This window comes from Sceloporus occidentalis, unplaced genomic scaffold (assembly GCF_023333645.1).
Source record: "Sceloporus occidentalis isolate IW3139 unplaced genomic scaffold, rSceOcc1.0.p SCAF_1, whole genome shotgun sequence".
Taxonomy (NCBI): Eukaryota; Metazoa; Chordata; class Lepidosauria; order Squamata; family Phrynosomatidae; genus Sceloporus; species Sceloporus occidentalis.
Window position 1 is genome coordinate 51,733,618 of NW_028316981.1, and position 27,944 is coordinate 51,761,561.

Consider the following 27,944-nt stretch of genomic DNA (forward strand, 5'->3'; position numbering starts at 1 on the left):
GATCGATGCAGTCAAAGATTTTGCTAGCGTCTACAAAGCATATCCTGATTTTCTTCTGGAATTCCTTGTCGCACTCCATTAGCCATCGTATGTTTGCAATGTGGTCCTTAATGCCTCTTCCTTTCCTGAACCCTTCTTGCACTTCTGGGATTTCTCTCTCCATATGTGTCCAGAGTCTATGTTGCAGTATTTTAACCATAATTTTGCTTGTAAGGGAAATTACTGTATATACTGTACTCATGTATAAGTCTAGAAATTTTAGTCAAAAAAGTGACCCCAAAAATCTGAGTTGACTTATCCATGGGTCAATGTAAGTATTGTACTTTAACTCATTATATGAAAAGGAACCATCCCCTGGTAAAAAGCAAGAGAATAATCTGTCCTGGAAGCACTGACTTCCTTCTGTTCTCTCATCAATTGATCTTTTAATATGAGCACAAACTGTTACGCCTACTGTAATTCTGCAGGTTCTTTGGTATTGTTTTCTTTTGCTTCATCCTTTACATATTTTGTTACATGGCCCTAAATTTTACCCTTGACTTATCCACAGGTCATATCAAAATCCGTAATTTTTGCTCCACAGCCTGCCCTCGACTTAGAGGTCAATTTATAGTTGAGTACATACGGTAGTGCTATGGTCCTGCAGTTGCTGCAGCGGTAAATCTGGCAATGGAAAGCTGCTGTGGTGTCCCCATTCCCTGGATGCTTCAAACATGTGCTTATTTTTGCTTAATAAGCCCTGAGTCTCCTATTGCAGTACAGGATCTAATTCTTCCTCTGCAATCCTTTACTTGTGGAAGTTCCTCTCTAGTTGTTGTTAGCTGGCTTCGAGTCAATCTTGACTCATGGCAATCCTATGGATCAGACATCTCCAAGTCCTCCCATCCTCTCCCTCCCTGCTTAGATCTTGCAGACTCAGGCTCATGGTCTCCCTGATCTGTCTGGCATGCGGTCTTTCTCTCGTTCTCCTGTCCTCTACCTTCTCCAGCATCATTGCCTTTTCCAATGAGTTGTGCCTTCCCGTGATGTGTCCAAAGTATGACAGTCTCAGTTTGATCATCTTGGCTTCTAGGGTGATTTCAGGCTTGATCTGTTCAAGGACCCATTTGTTTGTCTTTTTGGCCATCTACATATCCTCAGCATTCTTCTTCAGTGCTGTATCTCAAATGAATTGATTTTCTTCCTATCTGCTTTGTTCATTGTCCAGCTGTCACAGCTGTACATGATAATGGGGAATACAGTGAGCTCTCCACATTTGCTGGGATTAAGGGTGCAGGACCCCTGTGAAAGTGGAAAAACCACAAATAAATAACCCCACTGTTTTTAGCTGAGAGGACACCTGTCTGGTGTCACAGCAGTTAAATGCCAGTACTGCGGCCACTCATTCACAAACCACAAGGTTGTGAGTTCGATCCTGCAGGGCTCCAGGGTCAACTCAGCCTTGGACATCCTTCCATAGGTCACTAAAATGAGTACCCAGCTTGTTGGGGGCAATTGGCCTACACACTGTAAACCACTTAAGGAGTGCTTAAGTGCAGTATAGAAATGTATTTGCTACTGCCATTGCCATTGCTCTCTAGGAATCTCTGATCCCCCAGAGTCCACTAGGGTCAACATCTGCCAGAAGCTGAGCACAGAATTGCACTGCAGTACTGGCATTTAACCGCTGTGACACCAGACAGGTGTCCTCTCAGCTAAAAACAAATGCCCAGAGAAGGAACTGCTAGGTCCTCTAGTGAAGCTTTTGATGAGAGCTGACCATGGAGTCATGTGGGAGGACCTAGAGATCCCTAAAGGTAAAGATATTCCCCACTGACAAGGTTGTCAAGTTGTGTCGGACCACAGGGGGCGCTGCTCATCTCCATTACTAAGCCGATGAGCCAGCGTTCCCAGAGACTACTCTGTGATCATGTGGCCAGCATGATTGACAGAACACTGTTTACCATCCTATTGGGAATAGGTACCTATTTGTCTACTTGCCTTTGCATGCTTTGGGACTGCTAGGTTGGCAGAAGCTGGGACTAGTGATGGGAGCGCACCCCATGACTCTGGCCTCAGACAGCCAGGCTGCTGACCCCTCAATCCACAGAGCCAGTGCCTTGACCACTTGAGCCCCTGTGTCCCAGAGAGAGATTCCTAGAGAGAACGTATTAAGCAAATCCATTAATCATCAAAGCCGTAATGTGGAGAGCTGTCTCTACAGTCCCTGAATCCTCCTCCTCTCTTTCCCTTCAACTCCGTTCCAGCAGCAAGGCCACCTCTCCTTCCTTCCCACTGGATTCCTGCCTCCAGGTTTTCCACCCTGCCCTCCAGTTCCATGATGTTCCGCACTCCGGGTTTTCCCTCCCTCCCTCCCTCCTTCCCTCCTCCCCTTCGGGCCCCGCCCCTCGGCTCCGGTTTCATCCGCCGCCGCTGCTACAGGGACCCCCAAGATGGAATCGCAGGGGCTGCCTGCGGCGCTGGAACAAGAAGAAGAAGACGAAGACGACGACGAAGAGGAGGAGGAGGAGGAGGAAGAAGGGCCCGAGCCCGGCGCCAGACAAGATGGCGGCCGCCGCCAAGACGCCCGTCCCCTCAGCGGCGGGCAACGTCTCTCCCATTCCGCGCCCAGGCGACGACGGCCTCAGCAGCCGCGGGACCCACCTCCGGCCGCGGGAGCCTGGGGCCTGGACATGACGTTCCCGGTGCTGCTGCTGCTGGAGGGGAAGAAGGTGGCGGAAGCGGCGCCATCGCCCCCTGCTGCTCCTCCTCCTCCTCCTCCTGCTTTGCCGCAGCAGCAGCAGCAGCCGCCATTGCCTCCGGCGGAGAGCGACGCTGTGCTGCTGGTGGTGAACCTCGTGCGGGGAGGAGCCCCAAGAGAGGAGGAGGAGGAGGAGACGCAGCCGCAGCCGCCGCCTCCGGGGGGCGAGGGAGGAGGGAGCGGGGCTTCGGGGGAAGCGGCCCAGGAGGAGGAGGAGGAGGAGGAGGAGCCCGGGGGCAGCGCAGCCACGACGGCGCCCTCCTCCTCCTCTTCCTCCTCCTGCTGCTCCTCCTCGCCGCCTGCTGCCTCCTCTTTCTCCGGGACGCTGACCATCAACAACCAGAGCCTGCTGGTGCGCTTCGAGAACGGGCTCCTGAGCCTCGGGGCCCCCCTCCAGGCTCCGTCTCCTTCCCCGGCCGCCTCCTATCCCTGCCCCGAGCCCAGCTGCCCAGAGGCCTTCCCCCGCAAGCAGCTCCTCCGGCTCCACGCCATGACGGCGCACCAAGATGGCGGCCAAGCGTCGTCCTCGGCTTCGTCGCCTCCGTCTGCCGGGCGGCCCTTCCGCTGCCCGGTGCCCGGCTGCTCCTGGGCCTTCGCCACGGCCTACAAGCTCCGCCGCCACCTGCACTCGCACGACAAGCTGCGCCCCTTCCCCTGCCCGGCCCCCGGCTGCAGCAAGCGCTTCACCACCGTCTACAACCTGCGCGCCCACGGACGCGCCCACGAGCAGGAGGCCGCCCACAAGTGCGAGGCCTGCGGGCAGAGGTTCCCCAGCGCCGCCCGCCTGGCCGCGCACCAGCGCCGCAGCCACCTCGAGCCCGAGCGGCCCTACCGCTGCCAGTTCCCCGGTGAGACTGCCAGGAGAGGACACTTGGACAGTGGCACACACTCCTTCCCGGGAGAGTGGTGGAGTCTCCCTCCTTGGAGGCCTCTGAGCAGAGGCTGGGTGGCCATGGGTCAATGGGATGCTTCGACTGAGAGGCCCTGCATGGCAGGACGGGGTTGGGCTGGGTGGCCCTTGCGGTCTTTCCCTATTCTATGTGTCTATAGGAATCGAATCCATGAATAATCAAATCCGCAACTCTGGAGGGGTTAGTGTATGTTTCTACACCGCTTAACGATGTACTAAGCCAGTGGTTCTCAACCTCCCTAATGCCGCAACCCTTTCATATAGCTCCTCATGTTGTGTGACCCAGTGTCTCGGTTCCTACAACCGTCAGAAATATGTGTTTTCCAATTGTCTTGGGTGGCCCATGTGAAAGAAAGGGTCATTTGACCCCCCGCAAGGGGTGGCGACCCACAGGTTGAGAGCCACTGGACTAAGCGGTTCACAGTGTGTTGGCTGATTGCCCCCAACAAGCTGGGTACTCACTTTAGTGACCTACGGAAGGATGCCAGGCTGAGTCGGTCCTGAGCCCCTGGTTGGGATTGAACTCACAGTCTTGTGGTTTTGTGAGTGAGTGTCTGCAGCACAGGCGTTTCACCCCTGCGCCACAAGGGCACTGGCCAGTAGTCTGGGATTCTGGGAGCTGGAGTCCAAAATCCCTTAAAAGGGCACAGTTTGGGGACCCCTGGCCTAAAGGGATGCAAGATGTGCAGGTTCCTTGGAGCACGATAACACCCCAAGTCCATACAACAAGGATACTTCTATTGGGCCAACCGCACAGCACTGGCATCTTAAGTGGAGCGTGAAAAGCTTGACATGTATTTTATGCATTTTGGTTGAGCCAATAAAGGTATTACCGGATGTTATTGTGCTTTCCTATATGGCTAACACTTGTTGTTATCTGTCCTCGACTTGTGGCAGCCTTGTAGATGAGGCATCTGCAAGCCCTGCATCCTCCTCTACTTTGCTTAGGCCCTGCTGACTCATGTTTGTGGCCATCCATCATGTGGTCTTCCTCCCTTTTTGTTTCTTTCTGCCTGCCTTATTTTTAGAGTCAAAGAGCTCCACATCTTGAAAGAGTTGATTTTCTTTGTATCTTTCTTAACTGTCAACCTCATACATCATAATGGAGAATATGACTGCTTGGACTAGCCTCATTTTAATGCCCTTTCATGCAAATACAGCTACCCCTGGATATGTTACCTCCTTGGGTAGACTTGCACAACTAACCTGTCTTCCAGCACTTCTGTGCACCACATTTTTGTCATGGGATGCAATTTTAAATTACTTAGGCCCCATACAGACTGTCAAAATAAAGCTGCTTTGGGTCACTTTGGAGGTATGCTGTTTAAATGTTGCATGTGTCCTAAGAGTCCGGAAGCTGCGCCAAACCTGTGCTCCAGTTCTTAGGACTAGATTGTGGCTTTCGCGCGGCTTCCGGACTCTAATGATGTATGCAACATTTAAACAGCATACCTCCAGTGACCCAAAGCAGCTTTATTTGGGCCTGTCGGTATGGGGCCTTACTTACTGCACTTTATCCTGCTTTTCTCTCAAAATGGGATCCAAGGCAGCTGTACGTTCTTGTCTCCTGTAAGGAAGGCAGTGCTGCTTTAGCTGTCCTGTGCGTGGGAGTGGCAGACTTTTTTCTTCAGCATGTCAGGCACCTTGACCATATTTATGTCCATTGGCTACAATTCTTTTTTGTGTTTCCTACCAACTTGACATAGAGCAGCAGCCAGTGGGTCATGGATGAACCACCACTTTGAGTAGCACTACTCTACTGCTTCCATAATGTTTCATTATGGAATGTAAACAATGCAATGATGACTCGTATGTGGACACTCCAAAACAGCAACATCTAAAATTAAAATGCAGAACTGCTTGTAGAGGGAGTCTTTCACCTGTGTGTATGTTTGTGTGTGTGGTCTCAAGTTGCCTGTTAGGTTATGGTGACCCCATGAATTTCATATGGTTTTCTTAGGCAAAAAAATACTTGGAGGTGGTTTTACCAGTTCCTTCCTCTGAAATACAACCTACAGCACCTAGTATTCCTTGGCCGTCTTCCCTCCAAGAACTAATCAGAGCTGACTTGCTTAGCTTCCAAGATCAAACAGGTTTTTGTGCCTTTATGGTATTTGAGTCTTTAAGACGTATAAGCTGTTTGCTTACTTTGTTTTCATGGAATCATACAGTTGGAAGGGACTACAAGGGCCATGCAGTCCAACCCCCTGCCTGGCAGGAGACACAATCAAAGCACCCTTGACAGATGGCCATCCAGCCTCTGTTTAAAGACCTCCAGGGAAGGAGACCCCACTACACTCCGAGGGAGTGCATTCCACTGTCGAACAGCCCTTACTGTGAGGAAGTTCCTCCTAATGTTGAGGTGGAATCTCTTTTCCTATAGCTTGCATCCATTGCTCCAGGTCCTAGTCTCTGGAGCAGCAGAAAACAAGCTTACTCCATCCCCAATGTGACACCCTTTCAAATACTTAAAGAGGGCTATCATATCACCCCTTAATCGTCTCTTCTCCAGGCTAAGCATACCCAGCTCCCTAAGTCTTTCCTCATTGAGGCATGCTTTCCAGACCCTTCACCATTCACTGCAGAGCTGATAATCCAGGATTCTGTTTTCAAAAGAAGTCATCCATGGGAAAGTTCAGAAGCTGAGTATAAAGACCTGTATAAATCAAAATTGCATTTAACAATCATACTCAAAACTGTTTTTATTATTAAGACACAAATATCTTATTGAATACCAGCTGCTGAAGATTATATTTCAGAGGAAGGAAATGGCAAAACCATCAAAACTGGCAAAAAGATGAGATGTGAAAAATTTTAGTAAAACAATAAGGAAATTAATTAAATTTGGAAAAAAACTTTTAAGATCTTGATAAAAGGAAATGCAAGTTGCCACTTATTTATCAGCTTAAAGAAAAATATATTACCATATTGGATAAATTTAATTCAGATCCACTTTGCCTTCAGCTATTATCTTAAATAATATTATTATCATAATGTTTTCTAGATTTTTGTGAACATTAACTGGTTGTATTGTTTTTGTCTACTTTCCTCCAAAAGCACAGTTTAATTTCCCCCCTCTTTTCCAGGTTGTGATAGGACCTTCATAACAGTGAGTGCGTTATTTTCTCACAATCGAGTCCACTTCAGGGAGCAAGAACTGTTCTCCTGCTCATTCCCAGGCTGTAACAAGCAGTATGACAAAGCCTGCCGATTGAAAATCCACATGAGAAGCCACACAGGTCTGAATTAGTGTAAATATTAAATTTAACATGTAGTTTACATAGAAGAGAACTCTGAATCATACTGTTTCTTGAATGACCTTAAGGTAATAACTTAAGGTAGTTAGTATCTTTATTTTAATTTCCCCCCCAGGAGAAAGACCTTTCATCTGTGACTTTGAAGGTTGTGGCTGGTCCTTCACCAGCATGTCTAAGTTATTAAGACACAAAAGGTAAACTCTTGATTAATTGTTTTGATGCAGAAGTCTAATTGTACAGGTCCCCAGGTGGCTTCTATCTAATTCTTGAATATGGAGGGTCTTAGCCAGAGGAGGAGGAGGAGAGAGATGTGAAGATGATGTAGCTGGGGATGATGTATACGCTGTATTAAAAGGTCCTTTAGAATTTATTAAAGTTTATGTTGATGTTTTTAATAAATGCTAGTTTCCAACTGAGAAGTTAAATCTTAGTCTTCAGCACACTGATACATGACTTTTTGTACACAATGCCCTCAATAATATAACACCCATTTAATTCTTGTTGCAGGAAACATGAAGATGACAGGAGATTTACATGTTCTGTAGAAGGCTGTGGAAAATCCTTCACGAGAGCTGAACACTTGAAAGGCCATAGTATAACTCATCTTGGTACAAAGCCATTTGAGTGCCCAGTCGAAGGTATTGGTTGTACTTATGATTGTGTATCTTTATCTTTGCTTCCTTGATTGTGCGTTCTACAGAGAGAGCCAAAGTAGATGTAATGGTAGCAGGCTTCTGCATCATGATTGAATTGTTACTGAATCTTATAATGGGGAGGAAAGACCATCAAAGCACAGCTGAAAGAAAAGAGCTGAAACATCCTGCCCCCAACGGCATATTTTCTCCATAATTTCATCTTTCTTGTGAGAGAGGGAATCGCTGAGAAAGAACAAGCTTATTTAAAAAGCAGTTTTTGCAATGAGACTCAGCCCCTTCCTTTACCCAGTGCTGTACTTTACTGTCTCCAATTGGATTATGCTAGTGACTCTGAGTTGCCTGTGGGATTCCCCCTGTGACTAATAATAATAATATCCCACCTTTTCCCCAGTTTGGGACTCAAAGTAGCTTCTTGTTTGTCTTAAGGTCATTTCCACTGTCAGGAGAACTTATCACAGGGTTTTCTTGGCAATATTTGTTTTTTGGCAGGGTTGCATTTGCCTGAGTCTGAGACAGTGTAACTTGCCCAAGATCATCCAGTGGGTTTCCATGGTTGAAAGGGTATTCACACCTTGTTCTCTAGAGTTACTGACATACATACGTTTAAGTGTGGCTTATGCACCCATGTCTCTGTGGATGGGGCATAGGAAGCTATTGTCTATCCCTTTGTGCTTTATCCAGCCACCCCTTCACGCTCTGTCACCCCTGCAACTGTCAAGCCTAGTTGGGGAGGCAGTACTGACAATAATGATGCTACTGGGGAAGAAAAAAGAGAAATCTGTGAGCCCACCCTTGTTTCATCCCCTCTTCTACCTGAGGCCAGCTGCTGCTTTGTCATCTGACATGCCTTCTGTCCCCTCCACTAGGCAAAAGTTTTAGGGGTTTGACACTTGCTGGAGCATGGGAGGAATGTAGAAGTCTATAAGCACAATGCTCAGTGTAGGATCTTAGCCTCAGACTGGTTATACAGGCATACCTCAGTTAATGAGGCCTCTGACAGAAACTACTTTTACAAAGTCTTTTTATTGCCTTCCTAGCTCCCGCTTTTTCTTCTTGTCCTCTGTTTTGCTGTAGTATTTTTTTAGCCACACCAGAAATGGGAGATTGTTGAAGGAAAGTGAGGCAGACACAGGCTTTTGCTGGATTACAGCTGCATGGCAGGGGGTTGGACTGGATGGCCCTTGTGGTCTCTTCCAATTGTATGATTCTATATAAATGGAAGAGGCCTCTATTTGAGTGTGAAGGCATAAATGCCATCTTATTTGTAATTTTGGGTCATTTTTGAAGTAATGTCGTGGCTGAAATTACTGTAGTATTTTAGATTTAGTATCTAAACATCATGTCTTATTTCAGGCTGTTGTGCAAAGTTCTCGGCACGCAGTAGTCTGTATATTCACTCAAAGAAGCACCTTCAAGATGTGGACTCGTTGAAGACCCGTTGCCCTGTTTCCAGCTGTAATAAACTGTTCACATCCAAGCATAGTATGAAAACTCACATGGTCAAACAACACAACTTTAGTACAGGTATGATGTGCGTAATGTGAAGGTTATCTCCAATGGCTCAAGGAGAATGTTGTTTCAGAAAACATTGAAACATTAACATTGAAACGTATTAGTGTTTGTAGAGACCTACGATATTGTGGTTGCCCATTCTCTTCTCCTGAGTCTTAGGCCCAGTGCATACCACCCCAAAAGGGCAGGCTGTAGGCAGCCGGTTTTCCTCTGGAGGGATGCCGCAGCAGCCAAAGTCTGCTGCATCCCCCCACCCTAAAAAGAACCCGAAAAAAGGGTTCTTCTTCAGACGCCGCGCAGACATCATGAGTGTGCCATTGGTGCACTCATGACGTAAGTGACGCACAATGACATCTGTACGCTGCATGTCGCTTATGTCACGATGGCGGCCCCCGTATGGATGGGAGGCCGTCATTACACCACCACCGTGAATCCTAGGGTTAGGTATCATGCAGTTGGTGCGCGGTCCTTAACTCTAGAATCGCTGCTTGGATGCCACTGCTTCGCAGTATGTACCAGGACTTAGGCATATTGCTGCCACAGTGTGCTGTATCCTTTCAAAAACAAACCCAAACACTTAATATTATTATTATTATTTTCTTTTTTAGCTTAGGCAGGAGCCAGTGATTGATAACCTTTTGACTGAAGAGCGGGGTATAAATAAATAAATAAATAAATAAAAATCTTAGTTTTTTTCTCGCATTGATCTCATTCTGATAAGACACTTCACAGCTATATTACTTAATGACTTGTTTGCCACTGAAAGCTACTTCAGTATGGTTGGAAACTTTGTGGGTTGTGTTTCCCATGTGGCTCACTTAAACTGAATGGTTAGGTACTCATGTAGGCTTTTGGAGGCATGTAGCACTTCCCACTTAGTCAAGCTGGCATGTGCAGAAATCTGGTTCAAACCACACCACAGATTCATGGGACTTGACTGTATGAAAATGATTTCAAATAGTAGCCATAGCACTATATATAGGTATAAACTTTAGTTTCTCCAGTGGGAGTCAGGAAGCAAATTACCTCAGTTGTAAAGCAGCTTGAAAGTAATCATAGTTTCATAGACAAATGGTATCCTAGCAAACCTTGCCAATCTGGGATCCTAGCAAGCCTTTGCAATGCATGTTTCTGTCTACAGCTGGGAGGGCAGCAGACTATATGAAATTTGGAGCATGGCCCTTTTGTGGATAGAGGTAGCATTTGGGACTTATTGTTGGGCTTTGGTTCTCATTTTCCATAGGCAAGATGAAAATAGCTTGTTAATTTTGTAAAGTAACCATACCAAATCTTTGTTTCAGATCTCTTAAATCAGATGGAAACTCTTGGTTCCCTAACACCTAGCAGTGAACTCACCAATTCAGGACAAAGTGACCTCAGCAATGTAGATCTTGTGTCCCTCTTTTCTAGTGTGTCCGGGAACACCTCTGGAATTTCAACTGATATGGCTCTGATAAACTCTGGAATTCTCACTATAGATGTTGCCTCTGTGGGGTCCACACTTGGAAGCAATCTTTCCGTTAGTAGCAATTCTCTTGGTCAGACGGTTGACCCACTGATTTTAGTGGCTGGCAGTGACATTCCACACAGCCTGGATAGCTCTCTTTTGTTGGGAACAACTGCCACAGTTTTACAGCAAAGCACCTTAACTTTGGATGATGTACAGACAGTAAATGCAGAAGCTTTAGGCTCATTAGCATCTTTGTCTACAAAGAGTTCCAATCAAGACCTGCACGGTTTGCCTTCCAGCAATAACCTCTCTGTGGACACAGCCACTTTAACCCCGTCCAGCAGCCTCAGTGGAAACAGTGGATCTGAATTACTGGCTCCAAGTAAATCAGAACAGACTTTGCTTCCTAGCCTGGATGTTGTGGGACAGCAAGAAGGCAGTAAAGTGGTGACTCAGTTTGTGTTCTCCAACCCTCCAGGAAGTTACAGTGCACAGAAAGAAACTGATCTGAGCACCGTGACTGGCAGCTCCTTTCTGGTATGCAGTAACTCTCAATAACTGTAGTTTTCATTAGTATCTTAGCTTTGAGGATATTATATTGCCGTGTATGAGCCATCCTTTCTACCAGATCAAATGAGTTTGTGGAATGTCTGCCATGAACGAAGTCATCGTATATTTTGTACAATGTAAGTGGTATAAATTGTGGTTGGCTGTGCTAATATTAAATCCAGTTACACTGTGTGCATCATACTTGGATGAAAGAGAATAGCCCCACCCCAGAACTTAGTATTATTACCTCTCTTCCCAAGCAGTTGTAAGTACTTAAACTCTGGGAAGTAGATGGATTAGAGATCGATTGAGCAAAAGATGTGCATTTGTCATTGCTTATAGAACAAGAAGGTAAATGGACTGTGAAATGTTCCCTTCCTTCTAGTTCCTATTTTTTCCACACATGCTTTTTGCATTTGTGATAAAAATTGGATTGTAATGAAGCTGGAGTAGGGTTTCCTATTGGGAGTTGCACTGGGCAGTTTGAGGAAGATCTGACAATGTGCATAATCATGGATTGCATCTGCAGAGTGCATTTTGACAGTTGTTACTTGTTCCAGTGTCCTGTGAACTCAGATAGATGTGTGGCTTCCTCTTCTCAGTATGGAATGTTCCTTTGCATGAATCATTACCATTAAAATGTTAAGCTGAACAGCAAAGATAAAGAATTGAATCTACTATTTTGTAAGCAGATTTTATCTTGTTCAGTGGAACTTCATGTTCCTCTGTTCTGAAGTACCATCCCTGCACATCTGCTCTAAAAGGTCTCAGTTTTATAGAACAGATTTTCAAGGGTGGCGGTAAGTAGTGGGAAGGTGGAATCCATTCTGCTAGTAGACCTAATTCTATTGTCAGACAGATATGTTTGAATACAACACAGTCTAGAATGTTCAGAGAAAATGCTAGGGACCTATTCCGTGATGTTTAGGAGTCAGGAGGCATATTCATGGTTTTAAACAGAAATGTAATGGGACCTGGGAGTTTTGTTGTTTTGGTGACACACATTAAACCTTTTTTTCTCATCAGGAGAGTGGTGGGTCTGCAAGAACAGATTATCGAGCCATTCAGCTTGCTAAGAAAAGAAAACAGAAAAGAAATGGGAGTGACATTGGTAAGTATTCTTTCAGGAAATTGAGCCAAAACAGATGGCCTTAAAGGGTCGGCATGATGCTGCCCTTTTGAGCGCCAGATCAGGGCTGCAGCAGTGTCACACTGCGGCCTTGATCAGGCTATTTGCTGGCTCAAAAAGAGGCAGCAAAGAGCCACTGCTGCAGCTTTGTGGTGCTCCTGCGGCGTGCACTGTATGAATGTCACACTGTTGGAGTGTTGTAATGCTGCCTGCTGTCTGGGTGGGCAGGCAGCATGACACCAGCTTGGGGGCATCATCAGGGTGTGCATCTTCTAAATGCCATGCAGCCCCCAAACTGGCGTTTACTGCCTGGCTGTTTGGGACCATTCCACAATGAAATAGGTCTAAGTATTTGAACAAAATTGACACAAGACTATTTTCTAACAGTTCTGGTGAGCAGAACTTTATGTCTGAGAAAAAGTATCCCCCCCCCCCCTTTTTTTTTTTTTAAAAAAAAACCTGTATGAGTGGCTACAGCAAGTGAATATTAAGGAAGAATGTTCCAGGGTCACTTAGTAGATTTGTTTTCCTCCCTGTTCAGTTTGACAGCTTATTCTGATAATATGATCCCATGTTTTTCCATTGGCTACAATTGCTTATACCTACTTTGTCCTTGATGCAATTACTGAAATGGTCTCCATGGGTGTGACCAGGGCACTAGCTGTTTCAGTTCTGTGGGATTAGTTTCATTTATAGTGACAGGAATCTTAACATGGTGCTTGGATGCAGTTAGCCTCTTGTGTGTTCTGCCTTTGCTTCTTATAGCTAATAGGATCTAGTGACAGGGTGGTCTTAGAAAATTATTAATGCCATACTGAGAAAGGGATGAGATCTATCTGTTGAAGGAATGGGTGATTCAGCTACTGCTTAGGAAGGCTGTCTTGGACCTGGATGATTTTAGTAACCATTAAGGTGCAAACATCCCTTTCTGAGGAAAGGTACCTGAACAGTTATTTGCTGTTGAATTCCAGAATCTCTTCAAGGAGACAAATGATCTAGACTAGTAGTGGGAAGAATAACAACAACAACAATTTCAAGATAAATCTATTGTGAAGACTTCAAGTAGAGATAAAGGTTATTTAAAACAGTCTACATTTAAAATTCATCATCTTAATTCACAATTTAAATTTATCTTGATAAGCCTGCTGGAAGAGACTGGTCTTCGATGCTATTTTAAATTTGGACAGAGTTTTCGGCTGTCAGATCTCTTCCCTGAGCTTGTTCGACAATCTAGGGGCAGCTGAAGAAAACATCCTCTGGCTGACAGTCACCAACCTAATCTTGGCAGACTGGACTAAATGTCCACCATAGGATCTGAGTGTACAGGGTGGATTATATGGAAGGAGGTGATTCTGTAGGTAACCTGGACCCAAACCATGTAGGGCTTTAAAGGTAATAACCAACACTTTGTACCTTGCCTGGAAACTAATTGGCACCCAGTAGAGTGATTTTAAGATCAGTGTTATATGTTCACTCCTGGATGTCCCAGTAATCAATCTGGCTGCCGTGTTTTGAACTAATGGAAGTTTCTGAACTTGGTACAGAGGTAGCCCAATGCACTGCACATTGCAAAAGTCCAGCCTTGAAGTTACCGGTGTATGCACTACCATCTTTAGGTCCTCCAGGTCTAGGTAGGGGTGCAGCTGATATAACAGCTGAAGTTGATAGTAAACACTCCTGGCTGTCACATCTATCTGAGCTGTTGAACAACAAGTCCTTTCAGATGTTGACAGCAAAGCAATTGGTCAGGGATTATGGGAGTTGTAATCCAAAATAATTTTGAGAGCTAAATATTTCCCACTTTAAAACTAAGCCCCTTGCACTCCAGTTTTAGTCCTACCTCTATCATAAAATGGTCATGAGTCACCCTGATGGGTTACTGCTGTCAAAAGAGGTTCCTCCCTTCAAGAACAACCCTGTGAGACATGAAAGAGATACTATGGGTTAATGGTCCTATATTCATGAATATGTCTACAAGATCTCTCTGCATACTGATTCTACAGACTAACAGCTATATCTGAATTCTATATTCATGAAGTTAGTATTTAGTCAGTTCTGGAGGGAATCATAGGGGCGAAACAGATGGGCAGGAAAAAGTGGCTTGAAGCTGCCTTTTCTGAAGCCACATTGAAACCCCACCAACCACACCGGTGGCTCCCAAGGCAGCTGGAGTGCTCATGTCATGACCACATGATATGGCTTCAAGCCAGGAAGAAAATGAAAAAACCTGCTTCTTTTTTAAATGGTTTTTCTCTGCATAAGGCGCCTAGAGGACACTTTCCTGCTGGCTTCAAGGCATGTCCTCTAAACACCACACCTTCAAGTCAACCTGAAAGCACCTCTTTTTGCCTGTCTGTTTAGCCCCATACTTTGTCTAAAAGAGCAGGATCAGAGCTATCAGTTTTTTCTGAATCCAGTTCTGTCATTAAAAGACCCAAGTGTATTTGCAAGCTAGAGATGGTTCACTGCTTGTAGCCTTTCTTGTACACAGATAGTCTGGATAAATTATTAATGAAGAGATGATGCCGTCATCTCTTTTCAAGAGAAATTTATTGTGATTACTTCAGGCAGAAATAAAGCTTGACCATCTTCTTCCAGCACTTATGTACCTGAGGCATTGTTCTATTTAGTTACACCTTACACTGGGGCTTGGATCCAGAGTAGTCTTAATGTTAGTGCAAGGGCTAGTGGTTCAGTAAAGGCTCATGGAGGTGGCAGAGAAGGTGGTTTTCTTAACTTTACCATTGCAGTTTGAATGTAACCTCTCACATTGTTCCAGATAGTCCCTGGACCTTAACCTTTTGAAAATCTGATGAAGCATTCTTCAGGAAGAAGAATAATCTACTTTTTTCCCTTCCTTTTACTGGAATTCCACTCACAGTACCTCTTTATTCAACTTGGTGCTTTTATGTCAAAAAAGCACCTCGTTGTTCAACTTCATGCTTTTATGTTATTTAGTACTAAAATCATGTGGTTTCTTCATATATTACACTCAAAACTCTTTGAAAAAATAATTTGGAAGCCCAGTTTCATAAAGAGTACTTTCTTCAGAACATACTTTTGTATTATAGATATGTCAAATACTGTATTTCAGGGAGCCCTAACTCTGCCCTAAGAAAAGGCAAAATTGATAAAATTAGTTCTTGTAGCCATGGAAACCGGTTATGCAACAGTGTTTTGCCAAATGGAAGTCTAACTGTGAGAGATGCATCAGCTGGTACACAGTTTGTCCAAATTCAGCTGCTTCAGGTAAGAAAAATTTACATGATTTATGGAATCTCACCTGACTGTATAAATAATCATGGCAGACTGGTGATTCTCACACTGTACTAAGATGCATAACATAGGCCCAAAACAGTCGGGTAGTAAATGTGGCTTCTGGTTGCTCTGGGGGCATGGCATTTAGATGATGCATACCCCCAGAGCATCCAGAAGATGTGCAGGGAGCGCGGCCTGCTTCGAAAAGCTGGCCACAAAAGAAGCAGACAAAGGCCTCTCTCTGCCGGTGTCCTGTTCAGAACTGTGGTAGCAGCCTGGATCAGAGCTGGGCATGGGCAGTTGCCATGATCCCACACCGATCAAGGCAGGAGCAGCCTCTAGCTGCTCCTTTTGCCCTGTCTGTTTGAGGCCATAGTCTCATGCAGTAATGTGCACCTAAAAAATACTCAGGAAACCATGGCAAAATAATTCAAGCTTCCTTCTCCTGTCTCTCTACTTCCTTTCTTTTTATTCCCAGTCATAGAACAGAAAATTACAGTCAGCACTTGGTATCGGTGGACTTGCCATCAGCGGATTTGAGTATCCGCAGTCTACATTGTTCCCAATGGTTGCACATGCATGAGGCTGTGCTGCCATTGGGAACAAAATGATGGGTGGGCGGGCTGTGGTGGTGGTGGGGTCAACACAGGACAACCACTGGGCTGACAGGATGGCAGTGGGGAGTTTGGGGAGGGAAAACCCCGACATCTCTGCTCCCCTCCAGGTGACACTGTGCCCTGGAAGCCCCTTACTTATTCCTCCTCTCTCTCTGGCAGTAGCAGCGACCTCCTGGGTCCCCCTCCCAGCAGAGGTCTCCTCAGAAGGGAAAATGGCCACCACCACCTCCCTTGGTGACCCCTTCCTCCACTTCCTGCAAGTCTCTTTTGCTGAGACTGGCCTCTTTGCTTTCTGGCCAAAGGTGCCGCCCCCTTCCAGAGATCAGCAGGAGGTGGATGGTTACCAAGAGAGGCAGCAGCAGCGAGGATGGTGACTGTAATTCTCTGTTCTATGATTGGGAATAAAAAGAAAGGAAGTAGAGAGACAGGAACAGGAAACTTGTATAAATTTGCAATGTTTCCTAAGCATTCCACCCAGCTACCTACCCATCTCTTTGTTCCTGATGGCGGTGCAGCCTCATGCACACACCGCCATTGGAGATGAGGGAACTTCAGCATCCGCAGATTGGTGTGTGTGTGTGTGTGGGGGGGGGGTGGGTCGGTTAAGAATGGATCCCCCATGGATACCAAGGGCCAACTGTACTTTTCTGTTCTTATGTTTATTGGAAGCATGTTCTCTTGAAACATTTTTGTGAATAGGTTTAGAAGTAAGTAGCAAAGCCGCAAATGGGAAGGAGGTCTGTATCCAAAATGTCTTTGATATAGCAAAGACCTAAGTTTTCTTATGCTGCTGCTGCTGCCTTGTCCATGAATTGAGCCAGGTACTATTCCATCCCTTGAGGTGGCCTAGCAAAATTCCCTCCCATAGAAACCAGTGGGAAAGCAGGTGGTAGTAGATTAAAGGAAACTACCTTTTCCTATGGTGGTAGATTAGCAGGGTTGTCGATGAGACTGGAAAATGGATGTTAATTTGTACAAAGCTGAACATCATGTATTGAGAGAAGAGACCACTGATGTGCAATTGGAGAATACCAATACTAATACTACTGCTACTACGGCTGCTGCTACTACTACTACTACTAATTATTATTATTATTATTATTAGTAGTAGTAGTAGTAGTAGTGAGTACTGGAGAAATAAAGTAACTCTAGAAGAAGTATATGTGTAAGGTTGCAACATTAGTTTACAGTAGTAATTACTTTTTTCTAATTAATTGCCTTCTTGTAGTGAATGCTGACAGTAATCGGAATTCTATCAAGTCCATAATTCAATGCAGGTGTGATATGTGTCTCTTCCTTTGCTCAAAATGATGACTTAATAATGCATGACTAGTAACTCATATATCCATGTGCTGGTAGCAGAATATTGCATGGTTGCTGTGGTATTGTCCGTATTGGGAATCTAATTATTTATTTCCTTTCCCTTAGGATGATTCCCCAGGAGAGGGAGATCTGCCCTTTCAGCTTAGTGCTCAGTCGTCCTCTTCACATTCTCAGCTGACAGTGGACTTACCTGTTCATATTCTTCAGGTAGAACTCCTTAAAATTGCAAGTTGAATGCTAAAGGCAATAGTCCTGCCAGTCAGTTTTGCTGCTCTTTCTTTCTTTCTTTCTTTCTTTCTTTCTTTCTTTCTTTCTTTCTTTTTCTTTCTTTTGATAGTTGTAAACATACAGTAAGATGCCATATACAGTTGGCCCTGTATATACATGGGGGATCCATTCCATATACCCCTGCAGATACCAAAAATGCTCAAGTGGCATTGCCCTCAATGGTAATGTGGCCATGCAGCTGCACCACCATTAAGAACAATAGGACTTTACCCCCACCCCTAGCCACCCGAAGCCTGCTTCGCCACTCTCAGAGCGGCAGGGGCTGCCTCCTCCTCTTCCCTCTTTCCGCCACGCAGCTGCCTCTTCCTCCCTCCCTTCTCTTCTCCACTGCCACAGCTTCCTCTTCCTCCCTCTTCTCTCCCTCCTCCTTCTTCCTCCCCTCCACCACCATGGACTCCTCCTCTTCATCCTTCCTCTTTCTCTTCTCTTGCCACCGCCACGGCCTCCTCTTCCTCCCACCTCCTCTTCTCCCCTGTTGCTGCTGCAGCCACCTCTTCCTTCCTCCTCCTCTTCCCTGTTGCCACCACTTCCTCCTCTGCCCCTCCCCCCATGAGCATGCGATCCGCAGTGCTGGAATCTGTGGATGGCAAGTCCTCAGATATGGAGGGCCTACTGTATATAAATTTAGTTGCTTGTTTGAGTTTGATGGGTTTAGCAGTAAATACAAAAACAAAAACATGCTGCATACAGCTATCTATTTTTGTTACTACATATGTGTAAGCTTGCCATTTGAGAAAATTTACAATTTTAATCCAATAAGCATAAATATCCATGAGCTTCACAGAGTGCAATGCCTATGTGATTTATGCAGTTTAGTTGAATAGCTGCAGTGAAAGCTATATGTGAAATTCTCTCTCTTTGTTATTTGTCTTTGAACAGGAGACACACAACTCTGCTGAAGAGGATGCCAGTTCTGATAATTCTCAGTTTACAGGAAGCACCATTAATTTACAAGACCTTGAATGAATTTGTTGGGGGAAAAGATACTGAAGTGCAGCAGAATCTTGAAAAATAGGCAACTGTTTTTTCTTCTACAAAACAAAGTGGGAAATTGGGAGCATGCACACACCAGTGCTGCCTTGTGGCTTGCTTGATGGTTATTGTGCAATGATATTCAGTAAATTTTATTTGATAAGATTCTTGGAGATCTTGGTATATTCTCTTTGGTAGTCATAAAAAGACACTTACAGAAATTTTTTTAGGTTATGCAGTGGATCGTTTGGAATGCTGTCTTAGAGGGAACATACTGTGACAATATTCCATACTGATGCTTAATGAACACTTATGTTGGCAATTTTTGGTGATGTTCAAAGAAATAGGTGATGAGAGGTTTTCTCAATTCTGTTTGGGATTCAGATGGTAGCATGACAGTGAAGACTACATAAATTGGAAGGGCAAAGTGCTGCCTGCCTGCTACATGTGGCCCCTGCGGCCATTTTGTGGCTACTAAGGGTCAAAAATATTTCTTTGCCTTTTTCTTTTGCTCCAGAATGCCTCCAAATAAACTTGAGGTGATGTAGAGGGCGTTGCCATCACATTCCCGCCTGGGCCTGCCAGAGATCATCATCATCATCAACAACAACAACATATTTTTTTTAAAAAGTTCTGAAATGTTCCAAAAGGTGCACTAGGAGCATGTGATGCATTTCCACCACATTTTAAGGGCTCCCTGGGCCAACTGAATCTCAGAAGAGGCATTTTTTGAAACCCAACATGGTGAAAAAGTTTGGGGCCATTTTTTATTATTATTTTTTTTTTTTTGCAGTAGCACTTGCCAGCCTCCAAAGTACCCTAAAGGGCTAATTTGGCCCCTAGGCCTTCCAGAGTTACCTGCCCCAACTTAAATGTTCTTATTTTGCCAGAAACTGCCAGTTCACTGATAATGCTGGATATAGTGTCAAAGAGCCAGAGGCAGAAAGAATAGTAGTAAAAGGTGAAATAGAACAATATTTCCTTTTTCTTAATGTCACTGATCATTTTGCATTATTCGTTGGTCACTAGGAAGCTGCCTACCAGATTTTAATTCTTATACCTGTTGATCCAGTTTACAGTAATACAAGCCAGTATTGCCATTTTCTTTGAAGTTGTCACTTTAATTATTTATAGCCCAATCTGGTCTGTGTTTGCTTGGAAATAAGTCTTGCTGAGTTGTGGGATTTAATATCAAGTATTCAAAAGGCTGTAGCCTCTGTTGGCCATTTACACTCAGACTGCTTTAGTAAAGAGCCTTCAACTAGTGTGTGAGAAAACAGGTAAGTAACTTTTTAACTGAGAAGGAAAGTGCATGTTTAAACAGAAATCAGCCATTTTATTGTAGATGATAGGAAGATAATCATATAGACATAGGGAGCAAATGTTGAGATTTCAACTAAGCAGAGGAACAAACAAGATCTCAGTGTTCAACCACAAATCTTAAGGCTGGAATTTTAGCCAATTGGTTACACATATATAGGACTTTGTTAAAAAGCAGTGTGTTGTACGTATGGAGTTTTATTCTTTTTGACTGAGTGCAAATGAACTATATTTTTTAAAAAAGATGTCCAACAGGAAGGCTTGTCATCTTAACCTTGCATATATTTATTTGCAGTGATGTATGTCAATTAGAAAGAAAAATGGTGCATGTGTCAGCAAATTTTCCAGATTGGCAACTGCCCCTCATACTATGAGAAATTCATGATTGGATTTGTCCTATTGCCATCTAGGCTTACCTGGCATCAGGGGCAAAGAGGTAGATTGTTGAGCACTGTTGCTGTAGCATCCTGAACACATGGGCTATTATGATCCTTTCTAGGGATCCAAGGAGCCCTGGGGACTTTTCCTTGAATAGCTAACACATGTTACTTGATTCGCATGTCACTTTGCATTATGTCATCAAGAACACAGTATGGCTGAAATGGCCTTGAAAACAACTGCTTTCCAGTCTTACTATATTGGACCATTAATTGTTTTTACTTGGAAGGGGCAACTTGCCCATAATTAGATATGTACTAGTTGATTACTGTGCCTTTCCATGTCTAGAAAAATACAGCTACAGTATTTGAAAACATTTTGTAGGGACTATTTACCTTGCATTTCCATGTTTCAGTATCATCCTTTTAAAAAGACATTCTTAACTGGTTTAATTTTTCATTCTCAGCTGTACAAAATCTGCCTGGCTACTGTCTTGACCTATTACTGTACTTTTGAAAAAGCAAACATGCATAAGTTATTATTGATTTCCCTGAAATGAAATCTTCAAGCCAAAAGGAGTGAAGAAATTACTAATTTTAAAGCCTTTTAGTTTTTCCCACTTTTACAACACTGAAGTTCAGTTTAAGAGAAATTAAAATCTGTAAGGGTATGCCAGTTTCAGAAATTGATCACCTCAAATTCTTTACTCAGTGGGGTGGTTCACACAGTTATCTTGTTAGTGATCCTCCATAGAGCTTGGGAAAACCTTGCCCTCCCTAAGCAGCAGAGTTAGCTTTAGCATAAAACAGGCAATTCATGGTAAGGCCTCAAGATATAATATTCTCTTTGTCCCTTATCTCTTTAAGGGAGATAAATTATTTTTTTTTCTTTTTCTTTTTTGCTTCCCCAACATTTTAAAGAAAACTTCAATTGACTTAAAATGCCTACACAATCTGGGGGCTAGAAGATGAAAATATGGCAAAATTATTGCACACCTCCCTAAAAAGTGCATGGCAACACAAATTTAAAAAATACAGTATTTTAAAAATATTTTGAAGGTTTTTGGATGCAGCTGTCCAAGGTGTGGGGAAGATTCTGTACATTTCCTGAATCTCATCCAGTTGCAAACTCCTGCTTTAGATGCATGATGGACTGGGTTGTGAGTAGCCCCGCTGCAGTTTTACCACTCAAAGAAGATCGCTGACTGGATAAGCGTATGAACTGGATCCACTTTAAGTGGTGCTTCTTTTACAGAGTCATGCCTGCTGGAGAACAAGTCAACACTACTATGTGACATGTAAATGTGTTTCTTCTAAAAATTTTCTTTACTTGGCTTTGTATATCACTGTAAATTCCTAATGACTGAAGGATAAGCATCAGATTGATTCCAGCAAAGTCTGCTGCTGGCAGCAGACAAAACATTGCAGAGATAAAAGGACTAATAAAACAACTAATGTCCAGTTTCTCCATTTCATTTGCTTTTTGTGTTATTTCCATATGGGCTACAAAAGACTGACTATATAAGATTTCCCAATTATGAGACTTCAGCTTTGAGCAGAAGAAACTTGTTCATGCCACTGCTTTTTTTTTTAGTTCCAGAATTTACATATATGTGCAACTTAGCTTTCTGTTGCTAACCTTGGGGGTCCTACTGCTTCAGCAATCTTGTAAACTTTTGTTAACAAGGCCACTGTGAAAGGATTTTGATTTTCTAACTTAAAACAGCATAAAGCACTCTCTTGTCATCTTGCGTGTGTAACTAGTATTAAGAAATGCAATTTAAAAGAGGTGTAGTTTTCTTCTCAAATAATTTCCAGACTCTCCCAAAGTCCTCCCCATTCAGTTTTGTCACATTCTGCATGCTTCATAGTTTGTTGCAGCTTTCAGCTGCTAAGTAAAGTAGTAGAGCAGTTCTTCCTTTTCCTTGTCGATAAGCCCTTGATCCTCATCTTCCTTCTCTCTGAAGGCAGGAGGCTCAGAACGGAAAATCAATCTTCTGCCAGTCTAAAAATAAACATGAAAGATGCGCATAAGATAACAAATTGTGAACTACAGGTCCATCAGCAAAAGCAGAACCTGCTTCAGCTTTCTTCCTATCCCATTTCATCTTTTGGGAAGGACGCAATGCAAGAACACCAAATAGTCTTTGCCAATGTTTGGCTGGAAGAGCAGAAAGGGCAAAAATTGACAATGTCCACCAAAACTGAAAGAGTTGTTGGAAGAAATCATAGTACCTTTTTGCACAGCTAAACATGAGCAGAACCCTTTATGTAGCAGATGTTTTAGTGATGCTGTTGCAAATGTGGTTGAGCACATTTAGTTTAGAATGAATAGATAGTTTGGTTCTGAGATAATGCTAGCTAGCAAATGCCTTCTGAAGTAGTGACTAGTGAGTTGCCTTAATGCGACTATAAAACTGATAGCTTGGTAGTTGTAAATGCTCTAAATGGTGTGGGCAGTGGGCAGTTACAGCTCTAAAATGAGACTTAAGAGCACCATTGGGAATACTGTATTTTTTCTGACCTAACAGCAGTGCTCAGATGCACTGTCAAAATTGGTTTGGAAAGGAGAAGTGCGTTTGGCATTATGTCTAAACTATACTAGATTGCATGCCATGGATTATATAGAGCTGTCCAACTATAGAATTGTAGACTCGAATTGGAAGGGGCCTCATGGGCCATCAGCTCTAAATGTCTGCTCAGTGCAGGATGTCCAGCTAGAGCAGTGATTCCCAAACTTTGAGCCTCCAAGAAGCCCAGTCACTATGGTCAAAAGCCAAGAATCCTTGAATCAGAGTTGGAAGAGACCCCAAGGGCAATCCAGTCCAAATCTGAGGGAGTTTGTTCCACTGTCGAACAGCCCTTACAGTCAGGAAGTTCTTCCTAATGTTGAGCTGGAATCTCTTTTCCTGTAGCTTGCATCCATTGCTCTGGGTCCTAGTCTCTGGAGCAGCAGAAAACAAGTCAGCTCCCTCCTCAATATGACATCCCTTCAAGTATTTAAACAGGGTTATATCACTTCTTAACCTTCTCCAGGCTAAACATCCCCAGCTCCCTAAGTCGTTGCTCATAGGACATAGTTTCCAGACCCTTCACCATTTTGGTCGCCCTTCTTTGGACACGCTCCAATTTCTCAACATCTTTTTTAAATTGTGGTGCCCAGAACTGGACACAATATTCCAGGTGGGGCCTGGCCAAAGTGGAATAGAGTGGCACTTCCCTTGATCTAGACAGTATACTTCTGTTGATGCAGCCTAAAATTGGATTGGCCTTGTTAGCTGCCGCATCACACTGTTGGCTCATGTTCAACTTGTGGTCTACTTGGACTCCTAAATCCCTTTCACACATAGTCTTGTTCAGCCAGGTGTCCCCCGGCCTATATCTGTACATTTCATTTTTCCACCCTAAGTGCAGTACCTTGCATTTCTGTGTTCAAATTCATTTTTTTAGCTTTGGCCCAGCATTCTAATCTATTAAGGTCATTCTGAAGTTTGATCCTGTCCTCAGGGGTATTAGCTACTCCTACTAATTTGGTGACATCTGCAAATTTGATAAGTATACCCCCAATTCTGTCATCCAAGTCATTGGTAAAGATGTTGAACAGCACTGGGCCCAGGACAGAGCCCTGTGGGACCCCACTGGTCACTTCTCTCCATGATGAAAAGGAGCCATTATTGCGCACCCTTTGGGTTCGACCAGTCAACCAATTACAAATCCATGTAACAGTTACATTGTCTAGCCCACATTTCACTAACTTGTTTGCAAGAATGTCACGGGAAACTTTGTCAAAGGCCTTACTGAAATCAAGATTTACTTACTATATCCACAGCATTCCCTTCATCTACCAAGCTGGTAATTTTATCAAAGAAAGAGATCAGATTTGTCTGGCATGATTTGTTTCTCTGAAACCCATGTTGACTCTCTGTTTAATGATCTGCTCTAGAATCTTTCCTGGTATTGATGTCAGACTAACTGGATGATAATTGTTGGGATCCTCGTCCAAAACACCTGGAGGACCAAAGTTTGGGAACCACTGAGCTAGAATATCTCTAGCAGGTAGCTGTCCAGCCTCTTTTTAAAGACATCCAGAGAAGCACCTCTAGGCATCTTATGAGTGCTGTTGTACAGAAAGCCAGGGCAACTGTACAACAGTCCAAAGGGACTGGCAAAATCAGAGAAGAAAGGTGTAAGCTATTTTGCTTCTGTATTGGGTTATCGGTTTTGGTAGTAAACATTTGCATTTATGAACAGGGAGAAATTCTGTACCTTTACATAAAATTCCACTGTTGGAGTTCTGTTTCAACTTTTCTGCCAAAACAGTATATCACAAGTCTTCAGATCACAAAGATCTGAATGTCTAAAATGAGTGGGAATTGTGACTCTCCAAATTATCAACATTTCTCACAATAGACTAGGACTTCTGGACGTTGTAGTCCCCAGCATCTGAAGAGCCATATCATCCCCATCCTTGTGTAAACTTAAAAGACTTTCAAAAAGCCTTTGACAAAAACAGTAATGCAGTATGTTGGCAAGAGGACTGTGGTCTTGTGCAACAATAAGTCATTAAAAAACAGGAAGAAAACACTATGAATAAACCTTTTAATGGAGGAATGTAAGGTTTGGACATCTGTAGAAGGATGTATGCTTTCTGACCTTTAAGTGAAAATCTGCAGGTGACAATAAATTCAAACTGACAAAAATGGATTATAAGAGTGGCAAATGTAATCAGATGAAGATAAAGTCAACACATGGGGACAAAAATTCTAATTTTGTGTTTACATAGGCCAGGATTTGAATTGCTGTTGGCTGTTAAAGAAATTTTGGGTAGATGGTTTGATCAAAACAATGTGTGGCAGCTGCAAAAAAGTGAAGTACTAGGGTTCACTATGAAAGGAATTAACCATAAACATGTCAGACTGGTCTGATGGACATCCAAAATTATTCAGGCGGAAGGAAAAGTAATAGCTTCTGGGCCTTTTAGCTAGAATAAAATGGTGAGTAATAGAGGACATGGCAAACAGCATAAAGTTATGACTGGTTTGGAAAACAGATTTGTAGGAAATAATGCAAAGATGTCAAAAACAAATGTCAGAAACAGCTTTTTGCTAGCACAATATCAGAACCCAAAGCCATAAACTGAAGCCAAATAATAGGAGATCAAGACTGATAATCATGCATAATTAAACGAATTCAGTGTCACAAGATGTAGTGAAGGGTGCCAATTTGGATGGCTTTATAGATAAATTCATGGAGCTTAAGGCCATCATTGTTAGGATAGCTGTATACTACAGGCTGTATTCCTCTCTATATCACTTGCTGGAGAATGTGAGATGAGGATGCATATGTCATGAATTCCTGGTAGTTGGTTTCCTGTGTGCATGTGTTAGATGAAATGGGCCTTTGGTATGATCTATAGAAGTCTTAACTAGATAAGGATAAAATTTTCTGTCTTCCATAGTTGTTCTAAAGAACAGTAACTCAAGCCTCTGAGTTAAATGGTATGTAGCTGCAATCTGCATTTCACAAATATTAAGAGAGGAAGTTTATATTCTAATCCAGAACAAAGTTTTTCAAGGGCCTTTTTGAGCTGTCCTTCCCCATGCCCTACAAAACAACCCATTCCTCCTTTGACTAATGAATTTAAACAAGACTGGACAAGACTGATGCATTAAAACAGTTTGAAAGACAGATTACTTTGACCTGAAGCTTTTTGATCACAAGTTAAATGTGGCAGTAGGCTATGTATACTGGAACCACAACTGTATTTATCACACTCTTTCACTGGGTTGTAATAAGTGAAGCTACCCATCAAGAAGTTACTTTGGGCATATAATGTGTGGCAAATCTCAGGAACACTGTACAGATGCATGCAGTATACTGAGTCAGAGTCTATCCTTTTTATAGACACAGTTCAGTGGCGCTGGAACCATAGCACAACATCGAAGAGAAGAGCTTATATAACTAGCTGAAATTATGAAATCATGAAAGTGGGTACAAATAAATCAGTATGACTTACCTTTTTCTTAATATCTGCTTGTGCTCTTGCCAGCGCTCGCTGCAACCTCTCCTCCTGCAATAGTCTCTGTTGCCTTATCTTTTCTTCTCTCATTCTGGCAAAATGAGGAACCAGATTAAAGGCTAGAACTGTGAGCTGTATAAAACCATGTTCTGTGCTTCAAGTTGTTTCTGATTTACATTGACCCTAAGGCAAACCTATCATGGGCTTTTCTTGGAAAAGTTTGTTTCTATGAGGCTGAGAGAGAGTGACTTGCCCAAGACGACTTAGTGGTTTCCATGGATGAGCAGGGATTCCAACCCTAGTCTCCAGAGTCATAGTCCAATGCTAGCTCTTATATAAGGTACATTAGGCTAACAGAATTCCTACTAAGATAGGTTAATCAAGGACTGGGATACAGCTGAAAGTGCTGCAAGGGCATGCAAAGAGGCCAGTTTATTTTTCTGAATGTAGAAAAACAAGGAATGTGGACATACATTATCTAAGTCAACTGAACAGATGCAATTCAATATTTTTGTCCAGTCTTACCAAATGTTCAGTTATAATTTATCCTTTGAAAAATGAGGGTTGACACTACATTAACATGTATTGCACACCTAATTTAGTAGACTGGTGAATTAATCCAAGCTGTCAATTTGAAATGTTCTCAGTAAAATACAATGTCTACTGCTAACCAACCAACAATTTTTTTTAACTGTACTTGCTTCAGGCTGAGATGGCGGTTCTGTGGCTCTTCAACTGTTATTGGATTGCTACTCCCAGCAGCCTTAGCCAGCACAGCCAGTGGTGAGGACTGCTGGAAGTTACAGGTCAACATCTGGAGAGCCACATAATTCTCACCCCTGGTTTAGGCAATGTGTGTATGTATCTTCCATTCGCCTATCAACTTATGGCAACCTCATTAATTTCACAGGATTTTCTTAGGCAAAGAATAGTTGGGGGTCATTTTGTCAGTTCCTTCCTCTGAAATATAGCCCATAGCACCTGGTAGTCATTGGCAGTGTCCTGTCCACGTACTAACCGGGGCAGACCCTGCTTAATTTTCAAGATCAGACAGAATCTGGTACCTTTAAGGTATTTACACAATACAAGTGCACTAACACCTTCCTTCCTGCACCAAATCTGCCTCTTCCTTTCCATTTATATTCAGAGGTACCAGACAGTTGTTTTTAATTACATGCTGACACACACAAAAATTGTGGAACTTTATAGATTATCACATTTATTATGATGCAAGCTTCCCATTTGTATGATTCACAGAGACCATGAAGAACACACACACACACACACATGGTGTCCCCAAAAAACCATATGTACCCTTAATAATTTCTTGTCAGGTATCTTCAAAATAGAGCTTACTCCACAAAACCAAATACACTTGAAGAATTAAAGATTACAGTAGTAGAGAAGTGTCACAAAACTGCAAGAGAAACTTTTAAGTGAGGTTTGTACCTCCCTGATTCAACAACGCAAGCTGTTTTGCTGCACAGGGATGGCAATTTCAACACCTTACATGAAGTTGCAATTTAAGATGAAATTTGTAACTCAGACTAAATCGTTGTTATAACAT

The 27,944-nt window shown here is 43.3% G+C and overlaps 2 protein-coding genes across 4 annotated transcripts in view; one reads left to right on the forward strand and one right to left on the reverse strand.

Annotated features, from left to right (window-relative positions):
- Positions 1–2,368: 2,368 nt before the first annotated feature.
- Positions 2,369–21,833, forward strand: LOC149321403 (zinc finger protein ZXDC-like). The gene is made up of 11 exons (XM_089512706.1): positions 2,369–2,757; positions 2,851–3,588; positions 6,737–6,889; positions 7,023–7,101; positions 7,415–7,545; positions 8,917–9,087; positions 10,377–11,062; positions 12,101–12,185; positions 15,298–15,452; positions 17,507–17,608; positions 18,569–21,833. Exons 1-11 carry the CDS (start codon positions 2,433–2,435, stop codon positions 18,653–18,655), a joined length of 2,712 nt encoding a protein of 903 aa, XP_089368832.1. The 5' UTR covers positions 2,369–2,432; the 3' UTR covers positions 18,656–21,833.
- The window catches only part of CFAP100 (cilia and flagella associated protein 100), a 49,298-nt gene continuing 43,174 nt past the window's right edge, over positions 21,821–27,944 (reverse strand). For all 3 annotated transcript variants that reach the window (XM_089521093.1, XM_089521103.1, XM_089521112.1), the window contains 2 exons: positions 26,375–26,468; positions 21,821–22,363 (listed from right to left, as the gene is read on the reverse strand). In XM_089521093.1, coding sequence (XP_089377219.1) covers positions 22,250–22,363; positions 26,375–26,468 — 208 coding nt within the window. In that variant the 3' untranslated portion in view covers positions 21,821–22,249. The remainder of the gene's footprint in view (positions 22,364–26,374; positions 26,469–27,944) is intronic.

What these genes read in the sequence shown, in the direction of transcription:
- LOC149321403 (XM_089512706.1), top strand. Translation starts at nt 2,433, where the DNA reads ATGGAATCGCAGGGGCTGCCTGCGGCGCTGGAACAAGAAGAAGAAGAC. An exon ending in TGCTGCTCCTCCTCCTCCTC is followed by an intron (nt 2,758 to 2,850) that starts CTCCTGCTTTGC and finishes TGCGGGGAGGAG; the next exon opens with CCCCAAGAGAGGAGGAGGAG. An exon ending in TCCAAATTCAGCTGCTTCAG is followed by an intron (nt 15,453 to 17,506) that starts GTAAGAAAAATT and finishes CCTTTCCCTTAG; the next exon opens with GATGATTCCCCAGGAGAGGG.